General features: G+C 34.1%; 1 protein-coding gene across 2 annotated transcripts; it reads right to left on the bottom strand.

Annotated features, from left to right (window-relative positions):
* Positions 1 to 1,726: 1,726 nt before the first annotated feature.
* LOC140781845 (protein REDUCED WALL ACETYLATION 1-like) lies at positions 1,727 to 19,874 on the bottom strand. 2 transcript variants are annotated; one of them, XM_073128107.1, is made up of 17 exons: positions 19,633 to 19,874; positions 19,502 to 19,540; positions 16,220 to 16,311; positions 13,233 to 13,355; positions 13,086 to 13,142; positions 12,929 to 13,001; positions 10,657 to 10,815; positions 8,958 to 9,107; positions 8,621 to 8,876; positions 8,414 to 8,535; positions 8,038 to 8,124; positions 7,877 to 7,965; positions 7,695 to 7,757; positions 7,548 to 7,604; positions 2,409 to 2,505; positions 2,172 to 2,330; positions 1,727 to 2,076 (listed from the first exon to the last, which is right to left on the bottom strand). In XM_073128107.1, exons 2-17 carry the CDS (start codon positions 19,532 to 19,534, stop codon positions 2,071 to 2,073), a joined length of 1,623 nt encoding a protein of 540 aa, XP_072984208.1. In that variant the 5' UTR covers positions 19,535 to 19,540; positions 19,633 to 19,874; the 3' UTR covers positions 1,727 to 2,070. The 2 variants fall into 2 exon arrangements, with proteins under 2 accessions (XP_072984208.1, XP_072984207.1); XM_073128106.1 differs by having other exon boundaries at positions 8,621 to 9,107.
* Between the last annotated feature and the right edge of the window lie 673 nt (positions 19,875 to 20,547).

Here is a 20,547-nt window from a genome sequence, read left to right as displayed (position 1 = left end):
ACTGGTTGGAAGCCTTATATACTTGACCATGGCAAGGCCAGACATTGCATATGCCGTGAGACTAGTAAGTTTATGCATGTATGTTTGTTTGAGCGAAGGGAGATCGGACTCGACCGAGTGAGTCAAGTGCAGGTGTTTGTAATATTCGCAACAAGCCTATAAAAATGGTTCATGCGTAGTCCAAGCCAAACTCACTTCAGTATCATGGCAAACCAAACTCACTCCAGTATTATGGCAAGCCAAACTCACTCCAAGCTAAATTCTTGTAGAGAAGTGAATAAAAATTAGCTTTACAGTAGGTATCATAGTAATAGAAATAAAAAAGAAGTGAATTTAGTACTATAATTTGAGAAATATTAGTATGGTATATAAGTGTCAACCTTCTCATAGATTTTGGGTCTCAAAAGATGTACCTATTTTATGGATAAAGTCATCTATACAAATCAACTCACACACACACATGTGCTGCTCGACACAGTTCGGATCTAGTTGAACCCAAACTGGTGTGTCCCTTTAGATTAAAATAGTTAATTGGTTGGTTTAACCCGAAGTGGTGTATCCCTTCAAATTAAAATAGTTAATCGGTTCAGACATGAAGTGGTGTATCTTTGCATGACTAGATACCTTGATCCAATCGTTTGCATCCCTTCGATGTGATTGTTTAATTCTATAAATAGGTCGTCAATTTGCTTTTTATTTTACGCAAAATTTTGTTCATTCCATTTGAATCTTCTGTTTGTATTTGAGAGAGTATTGTATGGTTCTGCTTTGATAAAACATTCAAATAGTAGTTTTCTTTCGAGTGTAAGGTAGCAATTGTATCATAGGAGATTGATGTGTACTTTTAAAAACAATCGATGGAGGGCGAATTAGTATTAACGAAAAAGTGTACAATACTAGACTCGATTATACAGAATTTTATATTTTGTGTAAGTTTATTAATTTTTTTATTTTTTATAGAATTTTTTGTGACTTTTAGAATCAGATTGTTACCGTTAACAATCGGTCCTTGTCTTTTGATCTGATTCCTATCAGAGTTGTTTTTCTATGATTAGATTTTTATTTTTCTTTTAATCTTACCCAATCTGATTCAATTGATCAAGCTTGAGTCGTTTTAAATACAAGCTGGGCTTGATTATTTCGATGGGCCTATCAGATCAAGCTTGAATCAGCCAGCCAAGTAGGGTTTTTTTATCAGGTCGAGCTTAACTTGAGCTATGATCAAGCTCTGGGAGTTGATTCGAGTCTATTTATATTGAGCCAAATTCAAGCCTAAGCAAGCCGTTCACAGTCAAGCCTATTTTAACTAAAGTCTAAGTTGAGCTTAGTTCCAACCCAGCCTTGTTATCTTAAATGAAGTTCGATCGCATCATTCTTCTTGAATTAATAGACTGAATAATAAGTTTTGACTCCCAGGGTATGATCAACCTCGGCTCGAGATTTCTTTTATTTTGACAAGCCAACAGCCGAGTGCTGCTTTACTTCTGGAGTAAAGTAGACTTCATACACTATTTTCTCGTGACGATTGTTGCTCTCTAAAGCTGCGTTGTAATTAAGTTATCTATAGTCTCAGAGGCCTATTAAGAGGTTGATTTATAAGCGATTAACTTGAAAAGGTGACTTGTATTTAGTTTTTGATATTGGTAACCACTCTGGATCAATCAACGGTTAATGGAATCTCTCAAAGAGAACCGACCGACATTAAAGAATGGATATGAGACACAAGTTACAAAAATAATTTTCCTCTTTTATTTGAAACTTGCTATATAAAATAAATGAATGTAGCACAAACAGAAGACCCTACAACATAAAGGAGAAAGAAAAGAAGAATGTACCACGCCATAACCCCAAAATGTCTCATTGGTGGGGTTAAAATGACCTTTAGAGATATGCCCCCCCAAAAAAATGTACAACCTCCCAAGCATCGAGTCAAAACATTTTCGTCTGTCCTTCCGTTGTTTTCCTCCTCTGTACTGCTTCAAAGATGATATGAAGAAGGCTATCAGTCTCTTCGGATACAATGAGAAATTTCTTAAACCATTGTTCATGGTACACTCATTTAGGATGCTGTCAGGCCTGCAATGCATCCAGATAGATGAGGACAATAACAAAAATAACAAAAACCTAAATTAATGTTTGATTTACACAGAGGCACGGGCTTTACATCATACCAATAGTCTAGGAATGTAAAGAACTGCTGACGAGATACAGTATAAGCTCAGAAATATTGCTACTCCGGAGATAAAATTGTGCAAGAGACGCTTGTCCTCCTTGGTGGGGATGAAAGCTACCTTCAGTGTATTTGTGAGCTCAAAGATCCTCAATGATATCTGCAACAAGAACACTGTAAGGGAACACCAGAATTGAGGATTCTCATAGACAATGAAACCTCAGGGAGGTCTACTTACAAATACATAAATGGAAGTAGTAAGCAGGAAGTTGAGCATTGGGTAATTTGGAACGAAAGAAAGAAGCAACTTGGGCTGACCATTGGGCATGCCTGACCTGCAAATTTCACACCAAAAATTCAATAGTTAAGTTGGATAGATTATAAAGGAAATAGATGTGTGTCATGTGTCAATATCAAACAATTCTTTGCCAAGAAATAGATCAACATCAAGTGAATCAATAAGTAGACATGTCAACAAACAACATATCTGTTTAGACCTATAAAGAAATTCTCATGATCTGAAGACATCTAGGAACAAAAATGTGGCAATTGAGTTTTGAAACTGAGACATTTTAAGTCCTTTCATATTAGAAGATAATACCTCTGGTTGTATAGCAAAAGTACTAGTGACAAAACAATTCCAGTCAAATATTCAAGGCCCAGAAACATGCATGTCCAATACTCCCAGTGCAAAGCACCAGAGAAGGTAATCCACTACAACAAAGAAACCATTGGGTTATTTCCTCCTTGCTCTTTACTATGTCTAAGCTGTATGTCTTCAACGTTTTTCTCACTATTACTTCTGCAGGAATGACTTTGGTGACCACCTCCAATGGTCCTGGTGAATGACTGGAGAACTGCATGCAACTCGTAATAATTAATATAATTGAAGTATTGTGTGTCATCACATAAGGCAGGCTAGTGAGGTGGATGACTCTTTATGGACTTAAGATTAGCCTGGATATGTGTTGGTTTCCTGAATTTGAATTTCAAATTATTTATAGGTTGGTTGAGATAATTTATGATGATGCCATGCACCTTGAATACTTGGAGAACTCCAAGTTTGCTTCTTCCAGGGTTCAGCCATTTGATACTTTATCTGGACTGTGATCTCATACTCTATATGTCGTCTGTATATTTCTTGAGCGATTTTGATGTTTAGCCAGTCCTATAAGAGAAGATATCTTGGTGCATTGGAATGAAATATTGGTGAACAAAGACATGAGGTCCATGATTTTCCCTACAATGGAATTTTTAATTAGTATAGCCTAAAAAGTAAAAATTATTACTATTTCACTTCAACTTCTCTTCTGCCTAATATTTATTTCTTCTCTTCTTCCTCTGGTCATTACCATGGATCTGTAAATTCCCTTTAGTTCATTAACAATATCGAGGCAGAGTATAGGAATTGGTGTTTGCTCATGGTATGCTAGGCCAACTGACATCTTAACAAAGGTATAAGATCATTCCGTGAGCTGTCTCATTGTAAAGCATCCATGGGATGCTTTGGCTGTCATGCATGATGGAATCTCAATCTGAACAATTTGAAGTCCCCACCAAGAGGATGTTGATTCAAGGGAATTAGCAGGACGAGGCGAGGCGAACGCTAGTTAGATTTTAGGTTACTCCAATGGGAATGTCTTAACTCTCATGAAGATCACATTGAGTAAGTTGGTGAGATGAACATTTAATAGTCAATGCCCTTTAGTGGCAACGATAGTCGTGCCAGTAGCACCTGCTATCCCATGCCACCATCGGCAAGGCACATATCGGTCGACACAGGGCACGGGGCGTGCTAGTGGCACGCCCCTACGTGCCATTGGCACGTATTTATAATATTTTTAATAAACTTTTTTAGATATTTGGAAATATTTTTGGGTCTTCGGTATGTCGATTTTTTATTTTGGTTTAAATATATGTATTAAAACCTATATTATAGTGTTTTATATTTAGATTATTTTTATAAATAACCTACTTTATTAAAGATAAAGCAATAGTTAAATATAAATATTATTCAACACATAATATGATTGAATACATTCATTAAAACTAATATTAATAATCGAACACTCCATAACAAAATTGAACACATAATAATATTCAACATATAATATTAATTGATAATAATTCAATAATTAAAACTAATATCTAGTCAAATGTAGAATGACAAAGAGGATCAAAGACTTCATTTGTCGACACAAAAATAATATGAGAATGTTGCATTACATGCATACTACCGATATTATTAAAAAACTCATCCACTAATAGTATTGCTCGTTGTAATATCTCAGATAGTCTTCATATAAATAAAAATTGTATAATTCTCCTACAATATGATATATATATTCAACATGCTTAGGAATGACCAATACCAACATAGGCACAAACACACCATAAGCATATACATATTATGCATATAGAGTATAATAAGAATATTGTGACTCTGGTGGGTGTGATTGATATGATGGTAATGATGATGAACTCATTATTTTATAGGCGCATCTCTCCTGATGTCCTGCTACCTACAGACTCAAATCCTCCGTTAAAACAATACCTCCTTGAGAAATTGTGTAACATGAACGGATGTCTCATCTCCATCATCACCGCCATCTGCCTAAGTCTTGTCATTATCACCATCACCATCATCATCATTATTATCATCTCTAGTCGTATTATCATCAATTTTATCTAAGCCTTCTAAATAATTAATTAATTGATCAGTTGATTTGATAATGATTGATGAAAATAGGAAAAATAAAAAAAAAACCCCAATTGGCACAATTGGTATCATACATTAAACATATAGGAGTACGTAGCTATATCATTGTGTCCTATAACTACTTAAGGGCTGACTAGTCATGTGAGAATGCCTTGCATGAGAAAGAAGTTTCTTTTTATATAAAGATAGCATCGAACATAATTTCGGCCCATCCGTATGGATCGGCCAACCCCCCCCCCCCCTCTTTCTCTTCTCCCACTAACCAACTCTCTTCTTTACTGAGCTCCTCTGATGGCAGATCCAATGTCTGGCGAGTTCCTTCAAGAACAATATGGCGATTCCACACTCTAGTGACCTTTCTACTCTCTTCGATGAGACCACCCATCTCTTCTCTCTCTAATGAACTTTATTTTCTCTCTCTTCTTTGTAGTCATGAATTATAATTCTATTACCTTTTGTTACAACCTAATCAAGAAATTATCTTATAAAATATATGCAATGATATATTTAAGATCGAGAGATATAGATTGGGCAATTCAGTACTACTGAAGTTGTTGCATCTATATCTATTAATAATCTAGCTGACTGGTGGTCCATATATTGAGGGAAGAGGTTGGAGAATTTACTTTTATGTTATTATAATATGTGATTGAATAAGAGAAATATAAGAAAAACGTAGAAAATGATTAGAGAATTAATTTAAATCGTGTTTTTTTTATGAAGAAGACTATTTAACTCTATGAATCAAAGATGTGGAGGATAGACAATTGAATAATATAAATAATCCTTGGTTGGATGAGGCATTACAAGATGAAATTACAACGAGCGAATAGGTTGGGACAAGCCAATAAATAGCAAGAGATAGTAGCACTAACAATACTAGTGATACCCTTGGTCCTAATGATATTCTTGGTGATGATATCATCCCTTTCATATTTGACGAGAGACATCAAAGAGATCAGCCCAACAAACCCACATATCATATTAGAGGAATTAAAGACAGAGAAACTGAAGATATCCATACTTACCCGTGACGTCGTCACCTGATGATTATATTCATCGAGTATTCATCATTTCAAGGGGGTTATATGACCTATATACAAATATACTATTTATACCAATCCTTCGATACAACTAGAGAGACAATCATTTGATATGACTAGTTTGATATAATCACTCTTTGGAATAGTTGGAGGTCCTAAACAATAGTATTTTTCTATCATGACAATGACGACGACAAGCACAAAATTTAAAAATCAAGCTCGAAATTAAATGTGGTTATGAGTGACTATTTTTGTTTAGTTTTTAGACTTCTTCTGTGAGTAATTTATATTTTCCTATTTTTCTATCATTTTTTCTGTTTTAAAAAAAAAAATCATGCATTTTAAAATTATTTTTAAAATTTTATATAATTAAAAAATTGACTAATATTTAAATAGTCGATACGACCGATATGCATCATTTTCCAAAGTGGTCAATCTCGTACCAATACTCGGAACTCACAAAAGTGTAGGATATAATTATCATAACTTCAACTCAGACTAATACATAATTTAATATCAAGATTCAAGACTGATAGTAGACTCATAGAAAGATATTTTACTTAGCAAAAAAATATTTAAAAATAGAGGTGTCTTAATTAAACTATAATCAACTTTCTGACAAACTATCTTGACGCATTTCTAGCTAACCAAGACAACACTCAAATAAATCCCGAAACAAGTAAACTGATGTTCAAGTTCGTTAGCCAACTCCATCCATTGGCTTCATGGAAGTGAGTAACAAATCCCAACACTGAACCAAGCTAACTCAAAGAGCATGTTTCTCAGAGTGGCAAGGACAGTTCCCAGAACAAGGGTATTTCGGAAAATGGTCAGGCTGGCAGAAAGAGGCACCTATTACATGCTTTCTTAAGCTAGGAAGGAATGAATGATTCAAGATCCTTAGTTTGTCAACTATCATTAGTGGGGAAGCTACACAATATTCAACAAGCAAGAAGAATGTCAATCTAAGTTCATATTGGGTTCCAGAATTAATGTCAGAAAAAAGCAGAATAATCAAGGACATGAAATCCTGTCTCTCTGCGATTCTATACTAGAGCATTCAGTATCCACTCTCTCTCTCTCTCCTCAGAACTAATATCAAAAAAGAGCAGAATATTCAAGGACATGAAATTCTGTCGCTCTATGATTAATATACTATCCGAATTCACACACACACACACAGAGTCCATTATATGACTGCAGCTTCTAATTCCATAAACTCCCAAGACCTTAGCCTGTGCAGAGCTTCCACACTCCATGCAATCGGTGCTGATAAGAGCATTTTTATCCTTAAGATTGTAAACTGCATACTTATAGAAGATATGACATAATTGCATCTGCAGGTATGCTTTATTTTAAAAAATCTAAAATAATACTCGCCTAAAAGACATGAACAACACTTCTAATAGGAAAGCCTACCGTTTTCTCAAGCATTTAGTAAGTGATATTACCTTCTTAGATTAATGTGAAATTTCTTGAAATGAACTCCCAAGACCTCAAGATGTTAGTTCAGATAATAGTATCATTAATTGAAGGGTAGAACCCAAAGTTCTATCTTGCATTTCAAATGATAAACAAATGGCATGATTAGAAAGTCGGGAAGATGAATCAATACCTTAGCCAGATATGGATCTGAGATATGTATGTCTCCAATGTGATCTTGCCAAGCCATCTAGAAAGAAAGAAGCCCATGAGAAATGCAAAGCCAACTTCATTGGCAGAAACAAACAATTTAGAGATTACAGAAGGAAAAAAAACTTACGCAAAGAGAGTTAAAGAGTAATTGCGCAGCTCCTGTGTAAAATTTCGGAGACATATGTACACACTGAAATACATTGAATTTACATGTACAACTCGCAAGTCAGTAAGTATCAATACAGCCTTTATGTGATATCTTACTGACAACTAAGAAAAAATTCAAATATAAAAAAGTTCAAGACATACGTAATGGGGATCCATGAGGTATAAGGGTGATATCTGTTGTAAGAAATCTTGTCCAGCTTGTATATATATTCATACCACAAATAACCAACCTACGGAAAAAGGCAAGTCATCACTAAACCACTGCATGACTGACATAGGGATGAGCTGGGAATTTAACTCACTGTCAAGGAAACAGACACAATAATTGTCTTTATTGTCACTCTCCGCTTGGTTTCTGATTCTTCTAACTTCTCCATCCATTTCTCTACCTACAGTAGATAAGATAGGAAGATGAAATTTAAAGTTTTAAACAAACTAAGAAAAAAAACCTAACATGTACGTGCATATATGTGATCACGTACGTGTACGTGCATGTATATACAAAAATTAATGCCCATAACTATACAGTTAAAGAAGTGACATTGAGTACAAATGGAAAACAATTCTACATATGGAAACCAATTCTAAACCTGCCAATTCACATAATATGTTCAAAGAAAAAGAGTTACACATTGCCCATTATAACAAGCTGTGCGTAATCAGAGACCAACACATTACATTTGGATGATAGTATGCATATATCATTCCAATGATCCAGATATAGCGGTCAAGGCCAGATCTAAACTGCCATTCATGTAAGAGAGGAAGGTTCGACTTTCTAGGATCAGGATCTCTGTAGCCTGCATCCAAAAATATTAATTAACTTTTACAGATCTAATAGATGAACTCTGAAAGGGATGTCAGTAAGGAGAATATGGTACAGACCCACGAGAAAAGTTAAGGGGCTCCATAGAATATCAAAAACCCCTGGCACTTCCCAGATCATGATCACCATCAGAAAGCAAGAGATAATCTTGACAGCCATCACTGATTTGATCTCATTATATTTATTAAAGATGCCAAGTGTACCATACACCATAAGAGTGAAAAGGGTGTGCATGGGACAAATATAGTAAAGCATGTAGTCATTATTCAGAACAATGCAGCAAAAAGCCACAAAGAAATTTAGTCGCCACATCATCTGCAAGATATTATTCATTAGAATACGCAAAATAAAAGTATGACATAAAAACCACATAACCTTGTTCAAGGATAATGGCACCTGAGCAAAACGAGCAAGACTAAAATCCTTCCTGATGTAATAATAAGAGAAGTTTCCAAATCCAGTCATCCAAACATAGGCAGCAATAAAAACACGTATTGCATTATATATCTCGGCTGCAGCAAAGTAGTGGTACATCAAAAATAGGACCTGGAAGAAGACACAAATTATGAATAAATGATAACCTGGAAGCTTGTACAAGGAAAGCACTCAGTACAACGCATGACAAGTCAGCTATTCAATCACAATTCACACAACAAATGAATTGCAGTTCTGTTCACGTGACCTTCAGAATCTCATTCACTCATTGATATGAAACATGTATTCAACTACTGATGCCATCTATTAAAATCAGTATGAACAAGAAGAAAAAAGAAAAGGAAATGCAAATATAAAAATTTACTCGCTGATGGAGATAAACAGAAGCAATCTAGTTTATTCTTCAAAGGTTTTGCAGAATGTTGAAGTACAAAGCCAAAAATGACCCATCCATCATGCCAATCAAATTTATTAATCTCAATGTGTAATTACTTAACCTGCTTGGATTGAGAAGACTTTTCTACATGACCAATCTTCAAAGGGCTTATCATCATGGATTTCATTTTCTAAAGCATGCACATACTTGTGAAATATCTATTGAAACTGAAACATAATCAAAATAATGCATAAATCTAGCACACTATCATCTCGACAATTCATAATTCAAAATGAAGTGCTATACGTTAAGGAAGCAAGATACCTCTGGCATCGCCTTCAATAAGGCCTACCTTTAGTGATGATAGAGTTAATAAACTAAAGAAATAATAAAATTATAGTATGAAATAGTAGCTTCAAAGGACTAGACTCAATATAAACTATGACCCTCCCAAAGTACGAGATAGAAGAACTCTAGCATTTGTGAATGATAAGTTATTAAAAAAGAAGTGTTGAATCATGGAGCACCATCAGTAACTAACAAAAAAGAACATTCATATCAGACAACAGTGAAAAACTAATTTTCTAGGACAATCTTTGGAAAATAGTAACTAGAGAAAACAATCTTATTTTTCAACTAACATGAGAAAAAATAAATAAAGACAAGGCCACTTGCTCTTGATAGCTTTGCATTAATTAACATAAGGTTATTATGTCTCAACAGTCCTCGAATATTTACTTGATACAGCACATGGCTTGCCAGTCAACAGGCAACAAAATATTGTTGTATAATGGTGCTACCATGCAGCATAGTCAGGCTTCTAATTTTCTTTACAAGTCAGCATGTGACTCATTAGCACCGCATGGGTTTGAACTATGACACTAGCTAACAGTAGCAGTCCAATTCAAGGTCCAGTTTTGATTCACAAGTTTTTGATGGCAATGAAAATTGTAATAGTAACAATATGAGATTCACTGCAAGAAACATATAAACAAAGTAGACCTAAGTAATAATCATAGTAAATAGAATAGTTGCAAAATACAGAGTCTAGTGCTAAGCCTGCATCAGCTTTAATCTACTTATTATAGTTATTTTTTTGTCTCATGTAGAATTCTATCCACGTTCTGCGATATGGGCCTAACTAAATACTGAAGTATGAAACATCCTAGAATTTGAACTACCAACTTTGCAACAAAGATATATAATATCAAGGAATTCTTTTCAAATAAAGACAATCATAAAGTATAGAAAGAAAAAAATGCAATGTTATTACAAATGACCAACCTGCATCCAACCTTTCCATTCCTCAGTTTGATGGCGATTCAAATAAAGTAAGGACTTCCCGGAGAAAACTGACTTATCCTGGTGCTTTTTAAGAGAAGTCAAGGATGAAGCTATGATAAGGAGGATATACAGAAAGAGAAAAAGGTCCCGGTTGTAGTTCTGCAAAGTCAAATTACAGATCAAGAATTTCTGAGCTTTCAATATAGAAAAATGGACGTGCACATCCTTAATAAGAAAGATTTTCTACATATTATATTCAACAAGTTTAAAATAGCAGATCTAACAGACATGAAACTGCAAGTTCACAAAATGCAAAAGAACAGGGTCTCTATGTTAACTTGTATTTCAGATGAACAGGATCTCTTTGTTGGGTTGTGATAAAATAAATAAAAAATAAAAAAAGTACGTGCAAATGAATACAAAATAATTTTCTAAACCTGTGTTTCGAAGCTTCTATTTCTAAGGATTTGTATTCATTTACGAAATTCATTTCTATATTACTTTCATTTAAGTTTTAACTTTTACTATTTTTAATTTAACTGTCTAACTTCCTTCTTTATTTTACCATAATTTAGTCTTAGTATCTTATTAAATTTTTTTCTTTCTGTTTTATTAGTCCATACATTTAAAAATATAAAAATATCCACTTCGGTGATATAACTTTAGTTGAGTTATCCGCAAGAAAATAAGATCAAAGTTATTTTCTTTTACTGGGGGTAGTAATTCTATTTCAAATATAAAGTTCCTTCTCAATTTTATTTGTTAAAAAATAATGCAACAAAACAAACACTAGAATGAAATTGGGAGACAAGACTAATACTTCTATGGCATATGACATTCCAAGGGAAAATGCCTAAGGATGATTAATCTCCCATTATCCCATGCTGCAACCAATTGGCTAGTAAAATTCTTACTATTGCATAAGAAGACTAATGTTATGAGATACATCCACCCACCCTCCCCACCAAAAAGAAAAAGCAATTCCCCATACTTTAACTTTCATCTCAAAGTATGATCAACTCTCTATTATTACTTAAATATATTCTAAAGAAAGGCTCTCTATTGCAGAAGTTTTGTCTCTGTGCAAACTATCTACCCCTTTCCAGAAGATTTTGAGCGTGGATTTCAATCTCAACAAAGAAAGAAAAACAAGAAAACCAAAGCAAGATTTGCTTATTGTCCTTTCCAGTTCCTTCTTTTCGTTCAACGAGTGTGAACCAACACATACATAATGTCATGCCACTCTGGATTAAGATCAATAAAAAATCAAAAAAAAGAAAAAGAAAAGGAAAAGCATAACAGTATAACTTAATTCTTGCAAGAAATATTTACGCAAAACCTAAATTGTACAAAATTCAGGTTTGTGTCCAAAAGTTTGTGTTCAGCCTAAATTATTGGCTGAAATTGCAGCCGTGAATACAAAATTTTGGTTCCCCAAAAGTTTGTGTCCAATTTCAGGAAATCTAGAAAAGAAGTAAGGATTTGTCAAACTTTAATCTATTTGGTGTATGATTCAAGTAGACAGATATTTATCTCTTTCAAATTACTACAACTTTGTCTCCAATTTGAATTCAACAAGCATGGAATTTTTAGCTCCAACACACTTTTATGCCTTGAGAGTGACTCATATACTAATTTTGGCTATTTCTAAACAAATCGCATGTATTATACCAATAACAAATATCTAAGCTTAAGGACTTAAATCTACCTACTAAAAGCTATTTACTTATGTAGGTTCTAAAAGACTTAAATTTCAGTTTTAGGGTGTGCCAAGGTTGTGGTTTGTGCCATGCTGAAATCCATAGTTTGCATCCCATTCCATTGGCGTGACAATCCTTGGCTATGATATAACTAGTTGGAGACCTAATGTTTCTACCTGGTTTGAATGACATGAAATCATTATGATAGATCTTTACATGAAGTGACCTTGAATTTTTGTAATTGAGGATTAAGTGACTAACTTCTCTATCCCAAAATAGTGTGCAACAAAATCTAACAAGAGTATATGAAGAGAAAAAGGATCAACAGTAACAAGGAATTCTTGAAAATTTTACTTCTTATGAGACGAGAATTTTAAAGTATAATCGAGCATGATTATGTATCAAGAAGATTAGGCCAAGGATGCCAATTAGATTCTTCACTAATACCTAAACCCTAATCAGTGTAGCAAATACCATGAACTTAGATCATCAGTATGTGCTTAACAACAGAAGAACATAATTGCAATCAGGATTAAAGTGTTACATAACAACTAAAATTAGAGAGTAATCACCTTGCTAGTTTCCGGGAATAGATTGGTGCGATCACATAGATAGAAGTAAAGAAGGATTGCTCCAATTTCCGACCTATATGGCATTTTCAATTTTGTCATATAAGATATAAGATGCATTCTTAAACACTGTAATGCAATATAAACAGAAGAATCTTACATGGCCTTTAATAATGCACGATTTTCAAGAAAAAATGTCTCATCCCTTCTTATGAACCTATAATACACAATTGCAAATTAATGAACCTCAAGTACTATATTTAAGTCATGTTCTTCAAATATGTTCTTCTCTATCATATGATATAACCTTACTAAATTTGCTCGGAAAGATGCATGCTGGAACTTTGGAGATGCTGATTTTGCTACCCCTCCTTCAAGCAAAGCAGCGCGCTCATCATTTCCCAACTCCACAAGATTTGAATCTGAATGACTGCACAATGGATGAGGTAATCACAGACAGGCACAAATGGATCAACACATGAAATCTGAATAAAGACTCTCTTTAGACTTTAAAAAAACAAAAAAAGAAGGGGAACACAAATCATGTCTAGTGACTATTGTCTTTCAGTTTGGTAACTTTAGTTTATACTGTATTCAATAAAACAAAGTGGATTTGCTAAATCCATTTATTAACTTTTATTTTCTTTCATATTTTACTTCATCACCAAGCCATGATAAACCATGAGGAACAGTGACAGATTTATTTTATGGACAAATCAAATAAAGAACCTATTTATCTAAGTAAATTGCTTGTTACTTATGTAAATCACTTTGTTACCTGAAATAATAGCTCCTAGAACTGGGTGTTGAATTTGAGAGTGCAATGGCCACAAAACCCCAAGTATCTTGTTTCTATCTTCCAAATATTGTATTACATCTGTAGAATTTCAAACATGAATGGTCTATTTTCTAATTCTTGATGCTTTCAAAGTGTGTTTTCAAATTTTGGAGCCTTCCTTTGCTTGTGCGTAGAGATCTTCGCCTTGGATTAATTACCCTCGGCTCACCTAACAAGTGATAAACCAAGGTGTAGCTCCCAATGATAGTCAAACCTAAGTTACCAAACTAAATGATCCTCCATCAACATTTCAAAATTGATACCCACTCTGCTAGATGGAACTAAGTTATTAGTCATTTCTAATATATGAGTAATGATTTTATGACAAGATCAGCCAACTCATGGTATTCATAAATAAGATAAATCATAAATATAACATGAATTCGATCAAACTATAAGGCCTTGTTTGATTTGAGGCTATGCCCCAAACTTGAGTAGTTAGCCCCATTTATTAGTCGTGATTTAGGCATTTTAAACTAGGATAAGAAAATACGGTGTTTGGTTGTGAACTAGGCTAAAGTATAATTATTACTTTTGATATGATGTGAAAAAGTAAAAAATATATTAGTTTTGAAGGGAAATAAATAATATATAAAATTAATGAACCAAAATGTCCTTTGACTTTAATAATAAATTTTAAAAATATTATTTTTTTATCAACTAAAAGCTTTTTAATACTGATTTGCAAGCTTATATGCAGCACGTAAGCCTATTTGCGGGCTTACATATACATATTATTATTATTTTTATTGTTTTGTAAATTTATATATTAAAATATATTAAAATTTATATATTATTATCTATTTATTTATTAGGGACTGAACTAGATTACGAAAAAGATATTAAAAATGTGTTTAGTTACTGAATTAAGCTAGGGGTCCCTAACTAAGTTTAAGGACCTCCTGAACTCAAAACAAACAAGGCCTAATGTGTTGCCTATCTCTATTAACCATCCCCTGGGAAAACAAAGATACATTTATCTAGCATCATATCTTTTGAAGGATTAATGATATGTAAAGACCATACCCCAGGTATAGTGAAGAGAAGAGAGAGAGTGCTGCAGTACATTTAATGCAGCAAGTAAATACAAAGTTATCATTTTCCTAGAAAGGCAGTACAGCAGCAGTACTATGAGACAATTTCAAAGGTAGGACTATAAGCAGATTGCTTCTAACCAATACAGTATTATGCCTCGTATGTATGTAATACGGTGTTATAAAATGCTACCAGCTTGGAGTTAATGCCAACTCCCTAAAAGTGCATATGAGGATTATGCATAACTAATCTTACTACTACATGTGTAATTTGTTGTTGTCACTACTAACAACTCAAATAAATGTCAATTCCCCTGTGAAATATTTGCATTTAGCACTGAAATTCCTATATGCAAATGATGCATGACCAATGATGTATTATGTACTTTTATGTGCATAATCATTGAATTTAGTATTAAGACAAACCATGTGCATCTTCCTGAGACAAAAGTGTTGGTTCAGTACGGCCAACCTTGAGACTGACATTGATAGATTTTTTGGCACAAGTGTGGCTGTCAACTATGATACCCTATGGGAAACCATGAGAGGATGATCTCTACACATGCACTTTTGGTCTTCCATGTAAAATAACTTCAAAATGACCCAAGGTATAAAAGTGAAAAGAGGAGTGAATTTTTGGTGCACTTTGCTCTATGTCATTTAAAAGAAAAAGAATATGAGACTGGTCTTCCATTGTAATAAGCAATATAGTTGATACTTTGCAACATTACAAAGTTCAATGAATAGAAAAAATGAATTGCAGAACAAGAAATACCAGCATAAACATGTGTTTTCATGAATACCTGCATGTGCATATACATGTATATAGCATATGTGTACATGTCCACATATATATATATATACACACATAATTGTTCAATATAACTATATGTTGTCTACGGATGTGCAACAAATGTCTCTATTAAGTCGGAAATTGAAACTATAGAAAATCAATTGTTACATCATACATTTGATGTGGACATCACTGATAGTACACGATGACATATATACTAGAGCAGGAGGCGCAAACAGTTGATGATCCCCCTAATAGGAATTTAGTTATGATCGATCTTATATTTTTATTTATTTAAGGTGTCTTTTATTTATTTTCTATTTAAGATGTATTTTGCTTATTTTCATTGTAAGTCTATATATAGACCCATTGTATTTTCTTTTGAGATTAATAAAGATTATTTGACTTTACTCCTTTGAGAAAATTGGCATGAAACTATTTTTTAAGGTGAAGGTGTGAAAGCCCATTCCTTTCCTCTCTTTGTTTCCTCCATCTCTTTCTCTCCACCATGTTTTGCATGAACATTAGATCATTCAAAGGATATAATTAATTACTTATTAAATTATCACTAAAAAAGCAAAGAGATTGATAACAAGTACATAATTTCAATTCTGCACAGAGTGGCTTACACTTTTGAAGGAGAAGATGATCTCTTATACTCCAGTATTTCTGAATATATCCATGCAATAAATACAAGAGCAAAACCAAACAAAAATGAAACCTGCAGTAACAAAGGTAATAACTCAAATATAGCATTTCCATATAGGCACAACATTGATGGTAGAAAGATATGGTCTTATAGCTAATACAAATTTTATAAAATGGAAAGTGCTCACTAAGCACAGATAGGCCCAAAATTGAACAATTATCACGTGCAAAGATAACTTAAAGAGATTGGAGATGTTTGTGAAATGAATTACCATGTCTAACAGAAAAAAGAAAATTGATGTTACTAAAGAGAACAAAATATTTCATCAAATGAGGATGGAAAATATATGCACAGCAAGATCACTTGGTCAACAATACCACAATTTATGGGTTAACAATTAACATATCAGTTAAGGGATTTAAGGGCAGGGATTTAATTCATCCAAATTGTCCACCTCAAATAGTGAAAGCATATCATCCAACACATTAATCAACTTATTTCTCCTACTGCACACTGGTACCTTGGAGTCAAGAGTAAAATTACATGCATTTCCAGAAATGGCATCATATTACAGTATAAATGAAACTATGAAATATAAATAGGGGAAGAGAAGCTAGAGTAGCATCGAGCTACATAGATAAAAATATTTTATTTTTTTAATATTTCTCAATAATACACAATTATAAGTGCTTAAAAAAGTTTGAAGCTAAGTAAAAATAAACAAGAAAGTTGAGATCAAGTATAAAGGTATTTATGCATGGATAACATGGGTTAAGAAAATGAATAATACCATGCAATTATGCAGTAACTGAAATAAGGCAAACTGATTGTCTCTCCACACTAAATACAGAATAATAATCAGTCCAGCATTAACAAACTGATTAGCTCTCCACACTATATATGGAAGAAGAACCAGTTCAGCATTTACAAACTGACTGGCCGTCCTCTCCAGGATACACACAGGAGATATCATAGCGCGAAGGGTTTTCAGGGTTCTAGGTTCTGCCCACTGTCCGATGATGCACCTAAAACCTTGGACCACCTTATGCTAAGGTGTGCCTTCATGAGGCCATTTTGGGACTCCTTTCCGGCTCTGGGACATTGAGTATCCCCTTCCTCCCTCTCAGACTACTGCTCCACTTCGAGGAGGACATTGATCCACGACTGGATTCGCAAAGCATGTGATTACTTGCTTGGTATCCTCAACTGGCTTCTCTGGAAGGAAGAAATGGGAGGGATCTTCCAGAGGGAGGCGAATATTTACTAGTCTTCGGATCTCTCTCTCGGAGATTTAGAGGTTGTGGAGGAGTTCCATCCTTCCTCTTTGATTTCCTTTGAGGAGTTTTTTCCCTTTCTTTCCTGAAACTCGCATGTAACTCAACTAACCTTCTTACCTTCCTTTGATAAAATTTAACTAGGTGACACCCACTTTTCTTAAAAAAATAAAAAATAAACAAACAATTTTCAAGTTCCAAAATCAAACATATAACACTTAAACTACATAGGATGGCAAGATGCAGTTTTCTAACTCTCCAATAGGTGGACGTTGAAAGGTACCAAAAGGGACACGTGCAACCCCTAATTATTGAAATATGAAAGTTGGGGCACATTATGTTTTAAGATAAGCATAGAAGGGCAGTAGATCTAGAAGTAAAGACATGAATGGTGTTCGGGATGGCTTAAGGAATGTGCTCAGCACGGCTAGTCAACCATGGGCATTTGGCACGCAAGAATAAGTTTCTATAAAGTTTCAAAACGATCTAAACTAAGAAAATGCGATGTCATTTATAGCATTCGTACAATTTCCCCTACAACCAAATCTTTAAGCTTTGCACTATCTCTATAGATTATTCCGAGAATTAGAAAAATATCAAATCTAATAAATAAGAGGCTAAATTACAATTAGACCCCTGACTATTTGAATGTTTTAAAATGAGACATCTGTTAGCCTAAGTTTTTTATTCCGTCTGAAATTGACATGTGAATGGCATGCGACATTGTCACCGATATTTGCTCTCATTTCTACTGAAATTGTCTCATCTTCCTCCCCAAACCTATACTAATACATTTATACTCTCTTTCTTTCAATCTTTGTCAAACCTTTTCCTCCCATCTTCTTCCAACATTATTCTCTCCTTATAGCGACATCAATGATTTCTATTTTCTTCCTCTCAAACTTTCAATCTCTATTAAACTTTCCCCTCTCCTTTCCCACATTTCTCTTCCTCAATTCCAACTCAATGCCAAGTTATATTGCTTCCAATTTCTCTTCTTCCTCTTAATCTCTCTAATCTCCCCCAATCTCTCAATCTCTACCAACCTCTCTTCCTTCTACAACCCAAATATCTATAAAGATCGAGGGTAATTTTGTAAAATCAACTTTCTAAACCCCTATAGAGTTTATGAAAGTTCAGGGGGTCTTATCATAATGTTTTTTCTTTAAGGGATATAAGTGATACTAGAGCATAGTTCAGGGGGTCTTAGTATTTCAACAAGAATTTAGAAGCTCTAGAGAATGACATACTAATTAAAATTTATTACATAGAGTTTTTTAGTTAAGCAACACTGAATTACATGTATCCAGAAATTGTCCATGAGTCAAAAGACAAACGGTCCTGAATTTGTTGTAGAGGAAGAAAAGATTACAAATATCTTTGTTCTTTAGATCTGAGCAAGCCAGTCTAAAATTTTTCTTCATAAAGAAAGCGCAAAAAAAAAGGACCTGCAAATGCCTCGAACTCCTTTTCAGGGCTTCAATTTAGCATTTTATTTACTCATTCCACACAACAGGATCTTTCTTTTTCAGAAAAATCACATCCTATAAAGACTAAGGACTAACTATGAGATCTCAATTTTCAGCACTTCAACTCCCCTGTTCGACTAGGCAATGAGCAAGAAGTTCTCCCCACATTGGGAGATGGAATCCTACAAGCCATCACATAGATAATCCTTTCTATCAGCCTATCCAGGCAACTTCGCTCTTTATACCATTCTTAAAGAATCTCCTCTGGTAATTTATCTTCATAACCTATATTGCTTAAAAGGTAGATCACCACTCTCTCAATCCATATGTAATGATCTTAATTCATTGATGTGTCGCAATAAACTTTAGTCAACGGAAATGAATCAAAATAATCATAACATGAATCCGAAAAAATGTACCAAATCCAAGACAGAAACATTACGACAAGACCTAAATCGATACAGAAATGAGAGCAATGAGCGCGTAAGAAACCAAGTAAAGAACGGGTCAAAACCGCACCTGCCCGGGAGTCCAAGGCCCAGACTCCACCATCTTCCTCTGTCCAGAAAAGAAGAAAAGATCAATCGCAAAGATCTTCAAACATCCAATGAACCATAAGGAACCCAACTCGGGAAGGCCAAGAATTTTACCTACAAGGAAGGGTGTGATCGAATTTCTCCTTCTCTTATATCAACTTTTGCCCTCTTCTCTCTCTGAGGAGAATCCAGTCGATGAGGGAAGAGAGCGAGATCCTCTCTTAAACTGTTACCGAGGTGGATGGACCGGATCTGAAGCAAGCGGACGGTGGGAGAGATGTCATGAGCGGAGGTCGCTGTTGCAGGAGAAGAAAGAAGAACAAGAGAGAGAGGGGGGGTTGGTACTCGGTAGGTGTTGATCTGGTCCACAATTGGCTGAATAAGTAGTACTTGCATTGGAGGAGAGCTAATGATAAGATTAATCGTAATACCTACTCCAATTACACATTTTTTGCCACTATCGTAGTAATGTAGAAATGACTAGCATTTAATTCTGTTGCCGGAATTCAGAGAGGGGTGTGCGGGTAGGTGGATTTGTACGTTTTCTAATTACAAATCCAGGCATTCTTTTTACTAATTTAAACTAATTCACCTATTAATATAAATTATATATGTGAGATTTGCAGTATATTTTTTTTTCTAAAAATTCGATACGCACATTATTAAAAATTATAGCGTATATTTTGCATAGGTAATACGTATATTACATTAGTGATGTGTCACGTTTTTTTTTAAATTAGAGTATACCTTTTATATAGGTGATATTCTAGAATAACAACTAAATATCATAATAGTTATATTCTAAAATACGAATATTATTCATCAAACTACATCTTATACTATAAACTAACTCATATCAATCTATTTTATATTAAATTCTAGTCCGTTATTGATATTTGAAAATTGTTGAATTGAAAAGTGATTTTTCCTCACGCTTAGCAATTTTTTTGAGTAGTTATTATTTTTCTATATAAGTCGCTAACCTAGTCAGCTACTTAAATGGTGCTTGGTTTATGTATAACGGATAGT

The sequence above is a fragment of the Typha latifolia genome, chromosome 2, assembly GCF_019914945.1.
Source record: "Typha latifolia isolate L0001 chromosome 2, TyphaL0001v2, whole genome shotgun sequence".
Taxonomy (NCBI): Eukaryota; Viridiplantae; Streptophyta; class Magnoliopsida; order Poales; family Typhaceae; genus Typha; species Typha latifolia.
Note: the sequence above shows the minus strand (reverse complement) of the source record. Positions and strands in the feature narration are given on the sequence as shown.

Bases quoted from the DNA above. Each gene is read 5' to 3' on its own strand.
- LOC140781845 (XM_073128106.1), bottom strand. From the start codon at position 19,534: ATGGTGGAGTCTGGGCCTTGGACTCCCGGGCAG. The intron at 8,536-8,620 runs GTCTGTACCATA...TTTTGGATGCAG, and splicing joins CCCCTTAACTTTTCTCGTGG to GCTACAGAGATCCTGATCCT. The intron at 2,331-2,408 runs GTAAGTAGACCT...TTCTTGTTGCAG, and splicing joins CTACTTCCATTTATGTATTT to ATATCATTGAGGATCTTTGA.